At 39.5% G+C, this 16,356-nt stretch overlaps 1 protein-coding gene across 1 annotated transcript; it reads left to right on the top strand.

The window, feature by feature from the left end:
• Positions 1–1,480: 1,480 nt before the first annotated feature.
• glis3 (GLIS family zinc finger 3) lies at positions 1,481–16,103 on the top strand. The gene is given in 12 exon segments (XM_071205008.1): positions 1,481–1,514; positions 1,940–2,392; positions 2,954–3,128; positions 3,215–4,358; positions 9,743–9,904; positions 9,997–10,107; positions 11,090–11,219; positions 11,434–11,503; positions 13,980–14,116; positions 14,586–14,727; positions 14,729–14,757; positions 14,943–16,103. Coding segments are annotated over 11 exon segments (2,580 nt in total). The 5' UTR covers positions 1,481–1,514; positions 1,940–2,031; the 3' UTR covers positions 15,062–16,103.
• The last annotated feature ends 253 nt before the right edge of the window (positions 16,104–16,356 follow it).

Genomic DNA, 16,356 nt, shown 5'->3' with positions numbered 1-16,356 from the left:
GCATTTCCATTGATGCAACTAATGCCAAAAGAAATGCATATAAAATGATTTTCCTCCCACTAGAACAAATGCTTTAAAGTAAGTATCTCTTAAAAATAACAAAAAGATCTAGAACATTCAAATTGACCAAACGGTAATACCTCCTTTAAGCACCATATGCAGCTATTCACCATCCTGATCTATGCCATTTTCAGCAGTCATTATAGATGATTGCACACAGAAAACACAGTGGTCAGTATAGCCTTTTAACATTATGTATTTTCATTTAATTCATCACTTGTATAGAGCAGAGTACCCTAGAGATGAATTCCCCTAAAGTACAGCTACCGTTCCTCGTTCTATAATAAACACGCTGGTTTCCATAGCAACCTGGAGCAGGATCTACAGAGCAAACACACCAGCAGCCAGGAGAAAAGTGCCCTAACAATGAGGTCTGTGCTGAGGTGTAGGGTTAGGGGGAGGGAGGAGGAGGAGGAGGAGGAGGAGGAGGAGGAGGAGGAGGAGGAGGAGGAGGAGGAGGAGGAGGAGGAGGAGGAGGAGGAGGAGGAGGAGGAGGAGGATAGTATTGGTAGGGGGCAGAGCAGGTAGCAAATTCATGCGTCACATGGTTCAAAATGTGAATTAGTGGGAATAATCAATGGCATGAAGAATGCAAGGAATTTGTCCAAATATTTTTCAAACAAACAGTGATTCTAAAACAAAGAATAGCAATTAAAGAATTTTGAAATAAGCCAATTTTGTGAGCATAAATAAAATAATTGCATTTAAAAGTAATTCTAATTATTCTTAAGTTTCATATATAAAAAGGCCACCTTACATTTAGACTACTCGTGTAAAATAGGAGGGACATTCTCAATCATTCCCTTTTAGTCTTGAGTTTAAGGATATCTGTATCATTGCAGCCTTGGCAACGTGGGTTGAATCTGTCATTCTAAACCCAAAACTCTTTTAACTTACCACCCAAAATGTCCTGTTTTCTTAATGATACAAAAGATAGGCTGAATTCATGTTAAAATTAGGACTTACAACTAGAGGTGGATTTGTTGGTTAATTCTTGCAAATAATTACAAAAATATTTTTTTTTAAATAATATCCCTATATGAATATAGAACTGAGGAGGAAATATATATTTATTTTAGAGGTGGCATCATGGATAACATGCTTGCAAATCCGCGCGCTCGGTAATAACAAATCTATTACCGCAAACGTCCACTCAGTTTGAAATGACGTAGTTCTCACAAAGTAGAATCAAGGGCAGAGGGGTAACCGGTAGAAGTAACAAAAAAAGTTCAGAGGAGAGAGGTGGGACGCCGCGGTTCAAAGTGAGCGATTACTTCTCTGCTCAGTGCAAAGACATCACAAACTCTGAGAGAAACACGACAGCTGATCTCCGGTGTCTCCAATATTACACACACAGCTCTGCGGACTGAAGGAGACACTCAACCTGTCCAGTCACTCCGGGAAGTGTTTACGACAACATCAACAGGTGAGTGAACGCCCCACCGACACGAGAGGTATGATAACAAAAAAACTTAACTACAAAGTTCATATTTTTCACTGTTATAAACACGTCTTGTTTTATTTAAATGCTGTGTAAGTGAAAGTTACTTCAAAAGTGTTTTTATATTTCAGGATGATAATAGAACACGTTACTCAGTCACCATGCTGGTAAAGAATAATTTCTCATGGCAGCAACACTAATGTTGGATATATATATTATTTTGTTTGTATGTTTCCAGCACAATTTAAAAAATACATGGTGCCCTGTTTGGTGAAGTTGTTAAGGTTGAGTGGTTTTTCTACAGGTTTCAGGTTCAAAGTACAACGACTGGATTTTTTTTGGTTTCATATTACATGGGCTCTTTTAATTTTATATTTAAATGTTCCTCTATTTTGGGATATCTGATAGGTATCTTTTTATTTTTGTATCATGTCATAGGTATGAGCATTGCATAATCATTTCATCTGCAAGGACAAGCTGCGGCTACTTGAATCAACTTCCTTTTGAGTTTTTGAAACTTTGCTTCAGCCATGAGTGGAAAGGGCTGTCAGCTCCTGGTGTCTCCTTGCAGTGTGTCCCCATCACTGAGCATGATCAGAGGACACCAGTCCAAATCCATCAGGATACCCATGTCTTCCCCACAGTGGGACAATCTGAGTCCCTCTTGGAGCATGGACAGAGTGAAAAGAGGTGACTTTCACTCCTTTGCTCCTGGAAAACAGAGTGAAAGTCATGTTGTTCTGCCATCGCTGAGCCTCCGCAGACAGGTGTTGACCAACGGGAAACATCTAAACACTGCATCCCCACACCAGCAAGTGCCTACTCATCATCTTTCAACCAAAACAGGGACAATGCAGACAGGACGCTGCTCCTCTAACAACAGCTTTAAAGGTAACTCAATGGTTAAATCTAGCCAAAGATGTGTAAACAAAATGTACCTCTTCAGAACAATATTTTAATATCACAATATTCAGAATCTAGTACAAACTCGGACTACATTTTAATTCAGACCTCAAGAAACACATCCCATGAGAGAATCTGTCTTATCCAGTGATGTTGGTTAAATGACCACTACTGCTTAACTGTTTGTGTTTTCATACTTCACTTATTTTCACTGTGATTTTCATCACCTCAGTCTTCTTGCTAGATCTTGTACTTATTTATGGATAATTAACCAGGCATGAAGTTTTTCCCTTCCTTGGAAGGGGGTGAAAGGCTCATTAGTGATTAACAGAGCAGAATGTGCAGGTTGGCAAGGGAAACTCCGCTATCTGCTGTATAAACCTTAGTTATAGCTAATTGAATGTGATGCATTTGAGTTTTATTTGCATGCCTTAAGGTCTTTTACAGATCGTTGAGTAATATTGTGTTGACACTTTTAATTGATCTGTTAGGATTTAATTAATTAACCCATACTTGAATAGGGATATTGAGTGTTGTGCTTGTGTGCAGCAGCAGGTTGCTCTGTGTCTGGGCCTATGGAAGCATTTAGTCAGCCAGCCGCTGCTAACCTGACGGTGACCAGCAGCCCCATGACCCTAACAGGCCACCGCTATACAGCCGGGCCTGGAGCACAACACCCTCCATCACTTCCACATAGTTTGCAGCTTCCCCACACTGATGCCAGGTGGGCAATATCAATTCCAGTACGTGATGATGAGCTCATTAAACCTTAAGAGTGATACTAAAGTGGTTAACAACAATCTGTTTCAGATCAGTACAATCCAGAGAATCCCTGGCATCCACTACCCTTAGTCTGTTTGACACACAGTCGATGTTTAGTGGCAGACACGAATACTCGTATGGTTTCCGTGTGCTTCCTCCACTGGGTCTACCTCAGTTCCAGGCCCAGGCCGGCGAGGGGGGAGAGCAGCTCAGCCTGACCCCCGGCACGGCCATGTCAGGTACGACCGTATCAGGAGGCACCAGCAACTCTGCCTCCCTGCCCTCGTACCTCTTTTCAGCTGATGCCGGAAGCCCCCGACAGTCTTGTGCTAAGAAGAGAGCTCTCTCCATGTCGCCATTGTCAGATGTCATGGGTATTGATTTCAACTCCATCATACGCACCTCACCTACTTCCCTCGTGGCTTATATCAATGGTTCCCTCAGCTCTCCAACCTCCCACCCCACACTCTCACCTGTCCAATCTGAAGGTTATGGGCACTTCCTGGGAGTGAGAGGCTGCTGCATCCCAAACGGCCATCCCTACGGCATGCCAGGCTCTTCGCAGGCTCTGGCCCCACAGACAGATTATAGCCGAATGCAGATGCTTGAAGAGGGAGGGGGTCTGGAGAGCCAGATGGCTAACATGGTGGTGGACCAGCAGTGCCTCCCAGAGGAAGGAGGGGCACTGGAAAAGACTAAAGGGAGCTGCAGCCAATTCACCCACAACCTGCTGCCGCCTCCACAGATACAGCCAGCCCTGCTGACTACCATCCAAGAGGCTGCTGCTCCACAGGGGCCTCCACCACCCTACCACTCACACCAGCACTTCCACGTCAATAGACATCAATGCAAAATAAAGCCCCGTTCGCAGGACCCTCTCAAGCACGCTCCCATGGTTCATCCAAGGCATGGGGTGAGCTTTCTGCCCCAGGTCCCTATGCTGGAGGAGGAGGAGGGAGAGCTGGAGGAATACGGGGCCCAGTGCTGCAGGTGGTTGGACTGCAGTGCAGTCTATGACCAAAGGGAGGAGCTGGTGAGGCACATAGAAAAACTGCATGTGGACCAGCGGAAAGCCGATGATTTTACATGCCACTGGGCGGACTGTCCACGCAACTTCAAGGCCTTCAATGCCCGATACAAGCTTCTCATCCACATGAGGGTTCATTCGGGAGAGAAACCCAACAAGTGCACGGTATACCTACTGTAAAAGAAGTGTCTCCACACCCAACAATACACATATAGCACATCTCTCTCATAGTCAGATTCCTTTTACCTATTTATGAGGAGAATGAGTGAATGCAGAAAAAAGATGGAACATGATGAATGTCACTGAGTTCAATGCTTCATTCAAAGCCACCGTATCTAGCTGAGGCCATTCAAGCCTCTGGCTGTGGAAAAATACAGCTTTTTCATAGGGCAAATGCCTTCATGTGCTCTGTGTTTAAGGCCAGGGTTTAGACTCAAAATATGGCTTCTCTCTCCTTTTAACTTTAGCCACGGGGTAATTAGCAGAGCTCTGTGATAATTGACAAGGGGTTTAACTCAATTATTTAGTTATTAAATCAGCACAAAGGAGGCCTAGAACTGTAGATCTGGCATGGCAAAATGGCTCTCTACTGAGCCTGTCAGCAGCAGGGGGCTTGCCAGGCCACCGTCTGACAAACTTGGCCCTCGTTCTGGGAAGGTGATGCCCCAATGTCTGGCTCTTCACAGGTCTGCATTTCTGACTGTAGAGCTGGAGGTAATCCATGTGCCAGATTATTGATGAGCTTGGTTTGTCCAAAAAAGAGGATCTAGTTCATTCATATTGCAATATAATGATGCCTCTTTAGTTTGATATTACATGTGATGGGAGAATATATATAAAATATGCCCCAGCTATACTGAGACAGTACTATGAGCTAAAGGCTAAAGTCATCAGTCAAACACACTGATAAAGACAATGCTAATATACAGGTTCAGGTTGACCATGTTCATAGTGTTAGCTTAGTGTGCTAGCAAATGTTAGCTTTTTCTAATGAACAAATACAACTAATGCTGATTAAAATGTCATTACCTTGGCAAGTTATAAACCAAAGTATTGGAAATGAATATTTTAAATCAATAGTGGCGTTATATAAAGGGCATCAACAGAGTCATTACCATTTAGTAAGAAGGGGCTATGAATGTCTCAAATTTCACGCATTCTCTAGTAGATGATGAACCGTTTATCTCAAAGACAAGGAAGTCAACCTTCTTTTAGTGGCACTAAAAGCAAGGTCAAAGGATCACCAAAATCAGTAGTTGTTTTCATTTGGAAGATATACAATTTTACAAAATGAATGGTTATTCAATTAGTAGTGAGATATTGCAGTCTAGATGAAAGTGGTGGACCAACCGACGAACAAAGCAAAATGTTGTCATGCAGCGAGCGTGACTACAAAAATATCTATGGATTGTATATCCCTTGTTTTTTTCTCACTTCCATTGGAAAAATACTTCAACTTTGATGAATAATTAAAAAAAATAGACTTGCCAAACCTGCTTCATGTCGCTACTTTCAACAAGTCAATTATTAACAAAAAGGCATACCTGCAGTCGACCTTTTGTACCAAAATACTCACTTATTAGTTGAAGCCCACTCTGTTGCCATGGAGCTGCAAACGTTTGATGGGAGTGTGTTGCATGTAAAGATTCAGTGAATAAAAAAGTATTCATGTTCACAACCCAATGCCATGAAAGGAATTGATAAATAATGGGACCGATTATTTACCTGAACCTCTCCACATATCGTTGAAGGCGTATATGTGAATGTGGTTATATCTACTTCCTGTGAGATTGAAAAAATGTGCTTTAACGATGGATATGCTTAATATAAAAACTGTGAATTTCAGAGAGCAGTAAGAAAAGCACTTTGATATTTAGAGAACGGTCGGTAACTACTCTTGATGTCGCCCACCTTTTAAACGACAATCATCCAAGATGCAACAGTTGTTCTTGGGAAATGATTGACAGCTGAATAAACTGATGCATCGCAAATGAAGTGCGAGCCAGCAGCAGAACAATGAGGAAGCTCTTGTTACACCGTGAACATGCAGGGCAGGCCCAGGCTTGTGTCTGTCATCTCACAATATGTGTAGTGATGTTTGTTAACATATCCTTGACTCACCAGTCTGTTTGCATCTGCCACTGTGATTTAAGGTTTTAAAGCACAGTGTGAACTTTAACAACAAACAATAGATTTCTACCATCATTGTGATTCAACCTGTTAATTATGAGTTTAACACATTTGTATCTTTATTATGTGCTTTCAACATTAAGCCCATTGCTCTTGCGGGGAGTAAAGTAATTGAAGAAAAGAAAAAAAAGCGGTAGTACGTTATTCAAAAACAAATATTTAGGTGTATTAGTTGTAAGACTACTTTGTGTTTGCATTTACTTATGATATTTATGTTTTATTAACACAACAATTGGCACTACTGGGCATCACCGAAGTTAGCCAAATTGTATTTCTTATCTTCTCTATATTACTATTCATTTTCAATCAGGCTGTAATAAATCAGTGTACTTAAAAAGAGTCCAAATGAAAACGTAGTCCCTGCTAATCTGCCAAATTACATCTTGTAATTAAAGCCTTGCCACAGTAATGCCACTGAACGCACAACTGTTCATATTTCAAGTTTGACAATATTTTAAGCGCCATCATTACAATGTGTTGTTAGGGAAATAACTCAGTTATAGCACCAGGAAATGATGCTTTACAGCTTATTTCACTATTTAACATTAGTAAACAATTATTTGTATTGAACCAGAACTCTTAAGCCTCTCGTCAGTTATACGAAAAGTCCCACGTTATGTTTTATTACATTTACGCAAAGAGCATAGAAGCATTTGATTTAAGTTGTTTGATTTAAGTACCGATTACTGACAGTTTGCTACATATGTTTTTTGAATGATGTGAAAGGTCTACTGACACAGGGACTGACAAGCTACAATATAGGGAACCAGGTGAAACAAAAAGAGCACAGAGGATAGAACTATGTATCACTTGTGAAACAGGGAAGAGCGGAGAGTGAGCTGACCCTGAGGCTAGGACTGGGCATTGGAGAAAGTCTGCTGGCACACTGCAGCCGTCACTGTACCTGCCAGGACCTGTCAGAAGCTGGCCGTAACACTGATATACACAGAGGAGCCATGCCCCTTTCTTTTCAGCCCAAACGTCCCTCGCGAGAAACTCAAAAGCCCTTCGCGCTTTATGAGAGCTTTATGAGACAGAGAGAGAGGGAGTTACACAGTTGCTCACCCCTGGCTAGTCCTGAGTCTTGGCAGTTTTTGTTTTTGTTTAATGCTGGTTCTCACTTGACTGACCATTTTGGTTCTGAGAGCCCATTTATCTCTGTCTGGGTCTTTTTCCTTATGGTATTCTAGCTGAGGGGTTTGTTGGTAATTGTTTTCTTTAAGCTATATTTAGGATTGGTACTCTTTGTCAGAGCACCCCCTTAGGAGCATGTATTGTAATAGACTAGAATTAGGGAGAGTGCCAGAGTGAAATGTGTTGAAAGGGGCTTTAAGACGATTTCTTTAATTTGTTGCTACAGGTTTGGTTTCTAATTCATTAGCTTTGACTAAATATTGAGATGGTATCATTTTCAGCACTGCTTGACTTAGACGGTATGCTTTTATAGAAAAATAGAATTACCCTACTGGTCATTTATCATAAGGAAAATAATTGTCGCAACATTACATTTTAACAAAAGTGAGGTTTAGTAAAAAAGTTATAGAAGGAAGTAAAAGTATGAAGCAGGTGTTGATGTGAGGAACTAGCTTTGTCATAATAAAGAAGGGCAAGTATTTCTGTGTGGAATGCAGAGAAATGTTATAAGTTACCTATTAGTCATCAGAGACATTTTGATTGGCTTGAATGAGAGGTATCGGTATGTCAGGAATCTGGTTTTACAGGAACAAAATAACAAAATTGGACATGGTCTACGTGTTTTCTCCATAAAGCTTAGTAATGACATTCCAGCCCCCCTGAGAGAGAGTAAAGTCCTGACCTTGCACATGGAGAGAAACATATTTTAGCAGTGAAGTCACTCTGGTAGCTTGATATTGAGAGCTATTTGTTTGGATTATGCTCCTATATGTTTTGTTCCTGAAGTAGCCTTTATTAGGTTGTTATGGACTCATTCTTCATTCTGAGTTTTGGCGCAAATGAACAACAAAAAGTCAACTACAAGTGACTTTATTTGTTTTGTAATTGATAGCCAGCCGCTGTCAAGGTGATGCAAGATGAAGGATTCAAAACACAAAAAGACAATAGAGTGATGTGTGTATACACACTGACCCCTGCTGGTGACACATACAAACATCAGATAGGTGCCATTTAAAATATTAGGATTGGGTCAAGCATGAATTTAAATTTGAAAGTGTGAAAGTGGAATTAATAAAAGAAAATTAAACAGTTTTAAAGATGTTAACGGAATTTGCAAGAGAGGTGCAAAACGGTTATAAAGTATTTATCATTTCACAGCACATAGCCTCATGACTCTACGCGTGTTAACACATTTAAAATCGGAATATAATTGTGATAACAGTTCCTTATTTTTAGCAGGAGTGCATACAAACTAGAAAGAGATAAAGACACAAGGTGTGATCAAACTTATGTGTTTCTACCATGTTTGTGACTCTGTACAATTGTTTTAGATCATAGAATAATTCTGCCTTACTGATAGAAAACTAAGAATTACCTCTCATAATAGGCAGAGTCATGACTGTAATCAAATAACACTATATCATTTTGGGTATGTTATTTTAGGCTTTGGCACAGAAAACAAATGCTTGTTGAGTGATTTAAGCATTACACGTAACTGATTTGTTCAGAACTCATTGCGTTGCCTCGAATTGTTGTGGTTAGATTTGTCTAGTTAATATATTGTCTTCATATTGTGATGTGCTCTGTAACCTGGGGCCCTACATGCGCATAATTTTCCCCATTAAACACCCTCTTAACAACATCCAAAAGTGTCAAAATAAAAGGCCCTGTCATCTGAATGCAAGTATAACATTTAAAATAATTGCAGCATGATAGGAATTGACAAATGAAAAATAACAAACATATACTATAGAGACAGGCGATACAATAAAGTCTGCTCAACGCTAAAAATAGCCAGGATTGCATATGTGACAAGATAACACACTGCTGCAATAAAACTAAATTGCACCTGTCCCTTCCAAATGTTTACCCCTCTCAGGGATTTGCTGCTCATAGCTGCTCGCCTTCCAACCATCAAACTGCTATAGCAGGAATCACTTAGGGCTTGATTAAGTGTCAGCTCAGGCTAAATGAAAGCTATTCTGAAAGCTAATTTCTATTCAAAGGGTTTTCTATACTTCCTCTTCTACTCTCATCCACACACTGAGGTCAGCAGGCTTTAGTCTACAGCAATTTCCATCTAATAAGCTCAACGCATCAGGTATGTGTGTGATGTCAGGTTGAAAATGCAGATCTGATATTGGGTATTGCAATGGACAGCAAAAACAAATCCTGAATGAAATGAACTGCTTGGATAACCTTTCTGTGTTTGTATGCTGTTACAGTTCGAGGGCTGTAAGAAGGCTTTCTCTCGGCTAGAAAATCTGAAGATCCACCTGCGCAGCCACACGGGGGAGAAACCCTACCTGTGTCAGCACCCAGGATGTTACAAGGCCTTCAGCAACTCAAGTGACAGAGCCAAGCACCAGCGTACACACCTGGACACAGTGAGTGCCAGCCTGATCACAAACATGTATCAGGGTGGTATTTCAAAGCTTGTTAATGTTCTACAAGTTACCAAATGTCTGCGCTTTTACAGAAGCCATACACGTGTCAGGTGCCGGGCTGTGCTAAGCGTTACACTGATCCCAGCTCCTTGAGGAAACACGTGAAATCTCACTCTACTAAAGAACGGCAGTCACGTAAGAAGGTACAGTGCTGACAAAACAATTCAAATGTTTTCTTAAAATACTATTGTTGTGGAAAATATATTTAACTGAGAAACATCGCACTTAATACAGCACTTAACTTCAATAATGTGTAAGCTTTCGGCTATACATAAACTGGATTGTAAAACACATAAGCAGGCTCTATGTGGAGAAATCTCGTTAGTGATACAGTAATTGTAAGTTAACTCCATCATTGCCTAAACAACAACCACAAACAAAACAAAAGCTACACTAACGTGTCACAGGTTTTTTCCTTGTGCTGTAATTCTTCTTAATTAGCTGTCAGTATGGAACAGTAAACCCTCATGATCTCCACCCCTCTCTGTCTAACTGAGAAAATGTAATTTATTTAAACTTTCATTAACATCCAGGTTTAAACGTGAAAAATACATCCACTTAAGCTGACACTGACTGAGCCAGGTCATAAGAAAACACAAATAATGATGTTGTTTTTCATTTCTTCTCCTGTTTTCAAACCCTTTAGTTTACAGAGTGACCCATAGAAAAGTTTCCCAATATACCGCTGCAGTTAACATTTGTGCATGTGTGTGAGATATGTATGCCCTTACTGAGGGGGATGTCACTGGGTGGTTACTAAAAAAGAAAAAGTGACATTTTACAAAGTCTCCCACATGCAAAACTTCTTTAATCTAAAACTCTTAAAAAGGATTATAGTAATTGTGATTTAATTGATGCTTCTGAGGATAGAGTGCATGATATATTTGCTTACCAAAACCAATGTAAGAATAGCTTACTGTGTAACAACCCTCATAATCTTAATTAGCTATATCTCATCTTGTCTTTAAATAGTGTACAGGCTTTAGCGCTATAATTAAGATGATCAAAATGTTACTATTTATTCTAATAAATCCAATATATGCAAACTGTCTACTGTACATATAAAGATATACAGTGCAAAGCATAACAAAGGCTTTATTTTATGTTTATGCTTCATGTCTCTAGATGAAATCCACTGCTGATGGGGCTCAGGACTCGCTGATAGACTGTTTAACCATTCACCCTCTGCAGCCGAGCCTTTCTCCTCTGGCAAGCATAGACTCCTCCCCTGGCGTACCCCTTGAATCATATTCTGGTATGTCCTGGATCTTTGCAATGATTGATATACAACTAATCTCTAATCTGTGTGAATCTGTGCTGTCCTGTTTTTCATTATTACCCTGTTGCTGTTAAACTACTGAATTTCCCCACGGGATTAATAACGTTCCATCTTATTTTATCTTAGACACTTAAGTATATCCCCCTGCAACCATTATATTTCGGGTGTGTAACTCATTTCTGTTCCTCAGCTGCTGCACAGGGACAAGACTCCAGCAATCCTCACCTGGCTTTACTGTGCTCTTTACAAGATACATACAGGTACTGAAGATGTGTGTGCCATTGTGTCGGGTTTCATTAAAAGAAAAATCGTTTAAAATTCTAAATCTGTTCCTCAATTTGTTCATACGACGAAAAAATTCACCAAAAGTGTCCATATACCCATTCATTCAAGCAACAAGACTTAGCATTGTTGGCATAAATCCTTTTTGAAATACGGTGGAATAAGAACGTCAGCTTAACTCAGCGAGCCAACTGGTGTTTTCTTTAGATTTTGTATCCCAATTGGCACAGTAAGAACTTTAACCATGACTGATTCAAATGAAATCTCCCTTTTGATGATCTGAAACAATCAAGTTAAACATTGGTTGTCATGGCTTCAAGACTATAAGCTCATAATTAGAATGATCAGTTTAAAGAAAGCACTATTTTGTACCCTGATCAAATAGTCTAAGGAGTTTTTGGTTTTTTTCATTTGTGTGTGTGGGTGGCTGGGAAGAGGCTTTACAGATTGGGGATGGCCAGCAACACATTTCTATGGTCAATCCATAGTAAAACATCCCTTCATCTATACTTCAAAGGCCATGATAAAGTATGTCTGTCTCTCTGAGCAGTCAGATGCTCACGGCTCCTCACTGCTTGTGATTGTTCTCATATCAGCAGTAGGTCGGAGCATTCGCTGCAGGACTCTGAGGAGACAATTGGGAGGCGAGAGCAGACCATGACTTGGCTCATTGGTCTTGACCGCCAGTATTAATGGATGCTATAGCCACCGACAAGAGCGGCTAAGGAATTCAATAAGTGAAACATAAAATCAAAAAAATACCATTTAGGGTCCGGTGGGAGAAGAGCAACCCTGTAATTACTTCTTTTTATTCGAAGTTAAATCGATTGTAAAATCCTTGTTGCCATTTTCAGTCAAATTCCCCGGGATTCCTTTGGATCCCCATTCAGTCCTTGCATATTGTCAGAAAACTCTTGTTCCTTTTGTATCCTTGTTATTGGCAAGTAGACACATTTACTTGGCCAAACCTAACGGCAGGGGTCTCAGCTTGCATGGCCACAGAACAATATTAAATATACTAACTTAATACTCTTGATTTAACAATGAGTTACCTGAATGTGAAAGTAATGTCTTTGATTTACTTGTGTTTCTTTTATTAACAAAGGAAAACAAATGTATTGTATTGTTAAGCTCCTATACCATCCCATACAACATAGACAATCTGTGAAGTTAAAAGAGTGTTCCTATTACAGACAAGTACACTGAAACAGGAGCAGTTTCAATTCATTATGAACAAATCGCAAGCATGGTGCCATGGAAAATGCTATGAATTAGCTGTGTTGCACAAGACAGAGTAGTGAGCTAGGAATAGTCTATACTACATCATAAAGTGCCTCTAGAGTGCCTCGGTTACTACTTATTTCAATTGCAAAGTAAAGCGAATCAATATTGTGGTCATGAACTTGACAAGTGAAAGACCTTAGATGGTGCTCGTTATTCAGTTCTCTGCAGGAACTATATATCTTATTTCTAGAAGCAAAACCATACATACGCATTTAAATATAAACTCAAAGCAGAAAAAATGAGCTGCGCGGGAAGCCACCATGCTAAGGAATTGATGTGGAGGAATCCATGAAAGCCGTTTTTCCATCCTTATTACATGGATGTGGAAATGCTTTCTGCTCATCCATGTCCTGTTGGACATCTCAATTTGATTATTCAAGCTTGTGAAGGATTGTCTAAGGACTTCACAGAAGATGACAGGTGTGTCTAGTGGGAACGAATGCTGAAGCTGTCACCTTGTCAATACTTCATGATGGATTCATTAATGGTTTATTTGCTGGATAATTGGTTAACATGGACTTTGTGTGGAACTATGGAAAACATGGATGTGGACAAAGAGAGTTGTTTGTTAAAGAGCAATGTTAGCCTTAAAATCTAAGTATGATAAAAAGCGGTGAAACAGATTTTGATATTGGATGTCTTTGATTTCTACAGGAAATGGTTTAAAATGATATATAAAAATGATAGCCTTCACTGTTGATGGTTTCAAATAAGTTGATGTCCTTACATCTTTATACATACTGCATAATACTGTCTTTATATTCTTTAAGGAAAACATTGTCTTAAATAAGTATTACAAGTAATGGAAATAGGCACAGCAATTAGCAACACTTGTATTTTTGTACACAATTAGTGCAAAAGTAATCCTAATTTATCTTCTTTCTGTAATAATTTTGTATATGTTATAAATATTAAGAAATCATTTTATTTCATTTTAAATAGAACATAAGCCTTACATGTTAATTAAACAAATCCTGTGTACAATACATTACATTTTCTACATGCTCAATTTAAAAACACATTTGGAAGTCCTTACTATACAATGATGTTCCTGTATGTTTCATGCAAATAATTCATAATTATTTGTTTTATTTTGACTAATAAGAACATATGTTGGCCTTTTTCCTAATTCCACCTGTGGAGTATTTAATTCAGTCTGAAATATTTCAGGTTTGTTGATCCCTCCCCCCACCAGCTCCTCCCCAGAGAGCAGTGTGGGCCGCATCCTCCCACTGGGACCTCCCTGCAGAACAACAGAGATCTGAAGCAGCCCAGCCAGTCTCCTGATCTGGCACATCACAACCCAGGTACTCATAGTTTAACATCAGTGTATTCCTAATTGTGTCAAATAATTCTAAATACAATTGTGAAAAAGGGAAGGTAATTCAAAAAAGTGGTGCAAGTCTTACATCTGAATTGCAAATATCCAACAGTTTTTCTCACATGCATATTAACCATGCAGTAAATCCGTGTATGTAGCAGGTTGCTGGTGATTTTCCTTGTTAGACAGAATTAGGCAACCCTACTCTATGTAGTTTTAAATAGATCACCTCTTTACTTTACGGACTTGACAGCTAATGTGATGTTAACAAGGTGCTCAGCAACAAAGCATAACAGTTTAAACTGCTGAGATAAAGACAGGTTTAAACATAAACGGTGGCTCCATTAACTAACAAAGCCTTTTCTAATGCAATGTTTCATTTAAGGACTAAAATGCTTTAGACTTTTTCTTAAAATGTGGATAAAGAAGTGCAGCTTTTCTCATTTAACCTGCAGGGCTCTCAGGGCAGATTAAGATGCTATATTCTCCTCCACAATATGGTGGGATCACAGCACAGACCAGCTCGAGTCACCTGATGCAAGTTGATGCCTTTGGTGACAGCATCGCTCCAGCAGTCAATAATCCCAGTGGGATGGCCACTACAAACAGCTCTTTCCTGCATTACAGGTAATGAAAATACAGCCAAATAAAATCACTCAAAGAAAAGCACTTATTGCCATCGGGTTTCACAACACCTGCTTTGCAAACGCGTGCGTGCGTGTGTGTGTGTGTGTGTGTGTGTGTGTGTGTGTGTGTGTGTGTGTGTGTGTGTGTGTGTGTGTGTGTGTGTGTGTGTGTGTGTGTCTCTACAGGTTTTGATGTCCACAGTCCAGCACAGTATCTGTATCAAGAATTGCATGGAGGGGATTTCTTCAGTGTGGCAGACCACTGCACAAGCCAGCTCTCCTGCATGAGGGATGATGTTACTTAAATGTATTTATATGTTATTACTTTTGCACTATTTTGTGTCCCCATTTAAGTCACACGACGGTCAATAGTAAGAACACTTAAGATGATGCCACAACTTGGCGGTAGCTTCATTTAGTTTAATAAAGGGATCTTTGATTGATGGATTGATTGAAAGCAATCTAAGATGCTGCTCCCTGGGTTTCTCTGGGAATTGATTCTTTTGTCTCTTCTCTAAATGTACTGTCTGACTTAACACTCATAATCAATGTATTCTAATGACTAAGCCTACAGGATTTTAATGTTAACTTTCTCAGTTTGTATACAACTTGTGTATAACTATGTTCATGTAGTAAGTAATTATACATCTAGAGTACATATCTACATCGTCAAAAATGTAACAATGCATTTGAAGCAAAGTATGCCAGGGATCTTTTATTAAGGTTTTTCTTAGAACCATTGCTTTGTAACTATAGTAACAAGACAGCCTTACCATTTCCCTGTACTGTTCCTAGACATAACCTGCTGTTTGAGGATCATACTGTTATATGCTTTGATTGGTCCTGTGTGTGCCATGAGGCGGGTTTCTGTTGGTGACCACTCTAGTGAGTTATTTACAGGTCACATTGCAGTTAACCCTATCTGATTGAAGGGCATAGTGCTGTCCAAAAACAACAACATGGCAATGGCCAAAAACCAATTGAAAATGACAAACATAAGACTTAAAAATGATAGCCAACAAACCAATGGGTGACCGTGTGTTCGGGGTGACTATGTCCACTTCTGTGTGTATATAATCTATAATAGAGCCTTCTTTGTTTGTTTATTTAAAGTAAATCAACTTCAAAAATTTGACATCTCCTTGGGTTACCAGCAATACATCTGCTAAGTATAAAGTAGATTTGATGAATGGTTCTTTAGACATGCAAAGGGACATTTCCACATACAGACCGATCGAGATTCTCTGCTTTATAGTTGGACTAAACTGTAGATGGACTAACATATGCAAAAAAGTTATTTAACGTTTGAATACATTTGAAATGGATCAATAAAGTAATTTATTGGTACCCTTGTTTGTCAAATATCATACATTGTGCCTCTCAGTGATATGACAATGCACCAAACGGTTGTGGATTACTACATCTTAGTTTATTAAATGTTTCAAGCTCAGCACACAGATAATTTACAAGGTCACAATTCCAACTCACAAAAGCATCTTTCAATTGATGAAGACTTGCTCAACAGCTTAATTGCTGCCTTTAGAAAGAGTGTTGTTCTGTTCAAAGCAAGGCCAATGACATATTGATATGTAGCTGTCAA

Source organism: Pseudochaenichthys georgianus, chromosome 12 (genome assembly GCF_902827115.2).
Source record: "Pseudochaenichthys georgianus chromosome 12, fPseGeo1.2, whole genome shotgun sequence".
Classification (NCBI taxonomy): domain Eukaryota; kingdom Metazoa; phylum Chordata; class Actinopteri; order Perciformes; family Channichthyidae; genus Pseudochaenichthys; species Pseudochaenichthys georgianus.
This window is presented reverse-complemented; position numbering and strand designations above follow the sequence as displayed.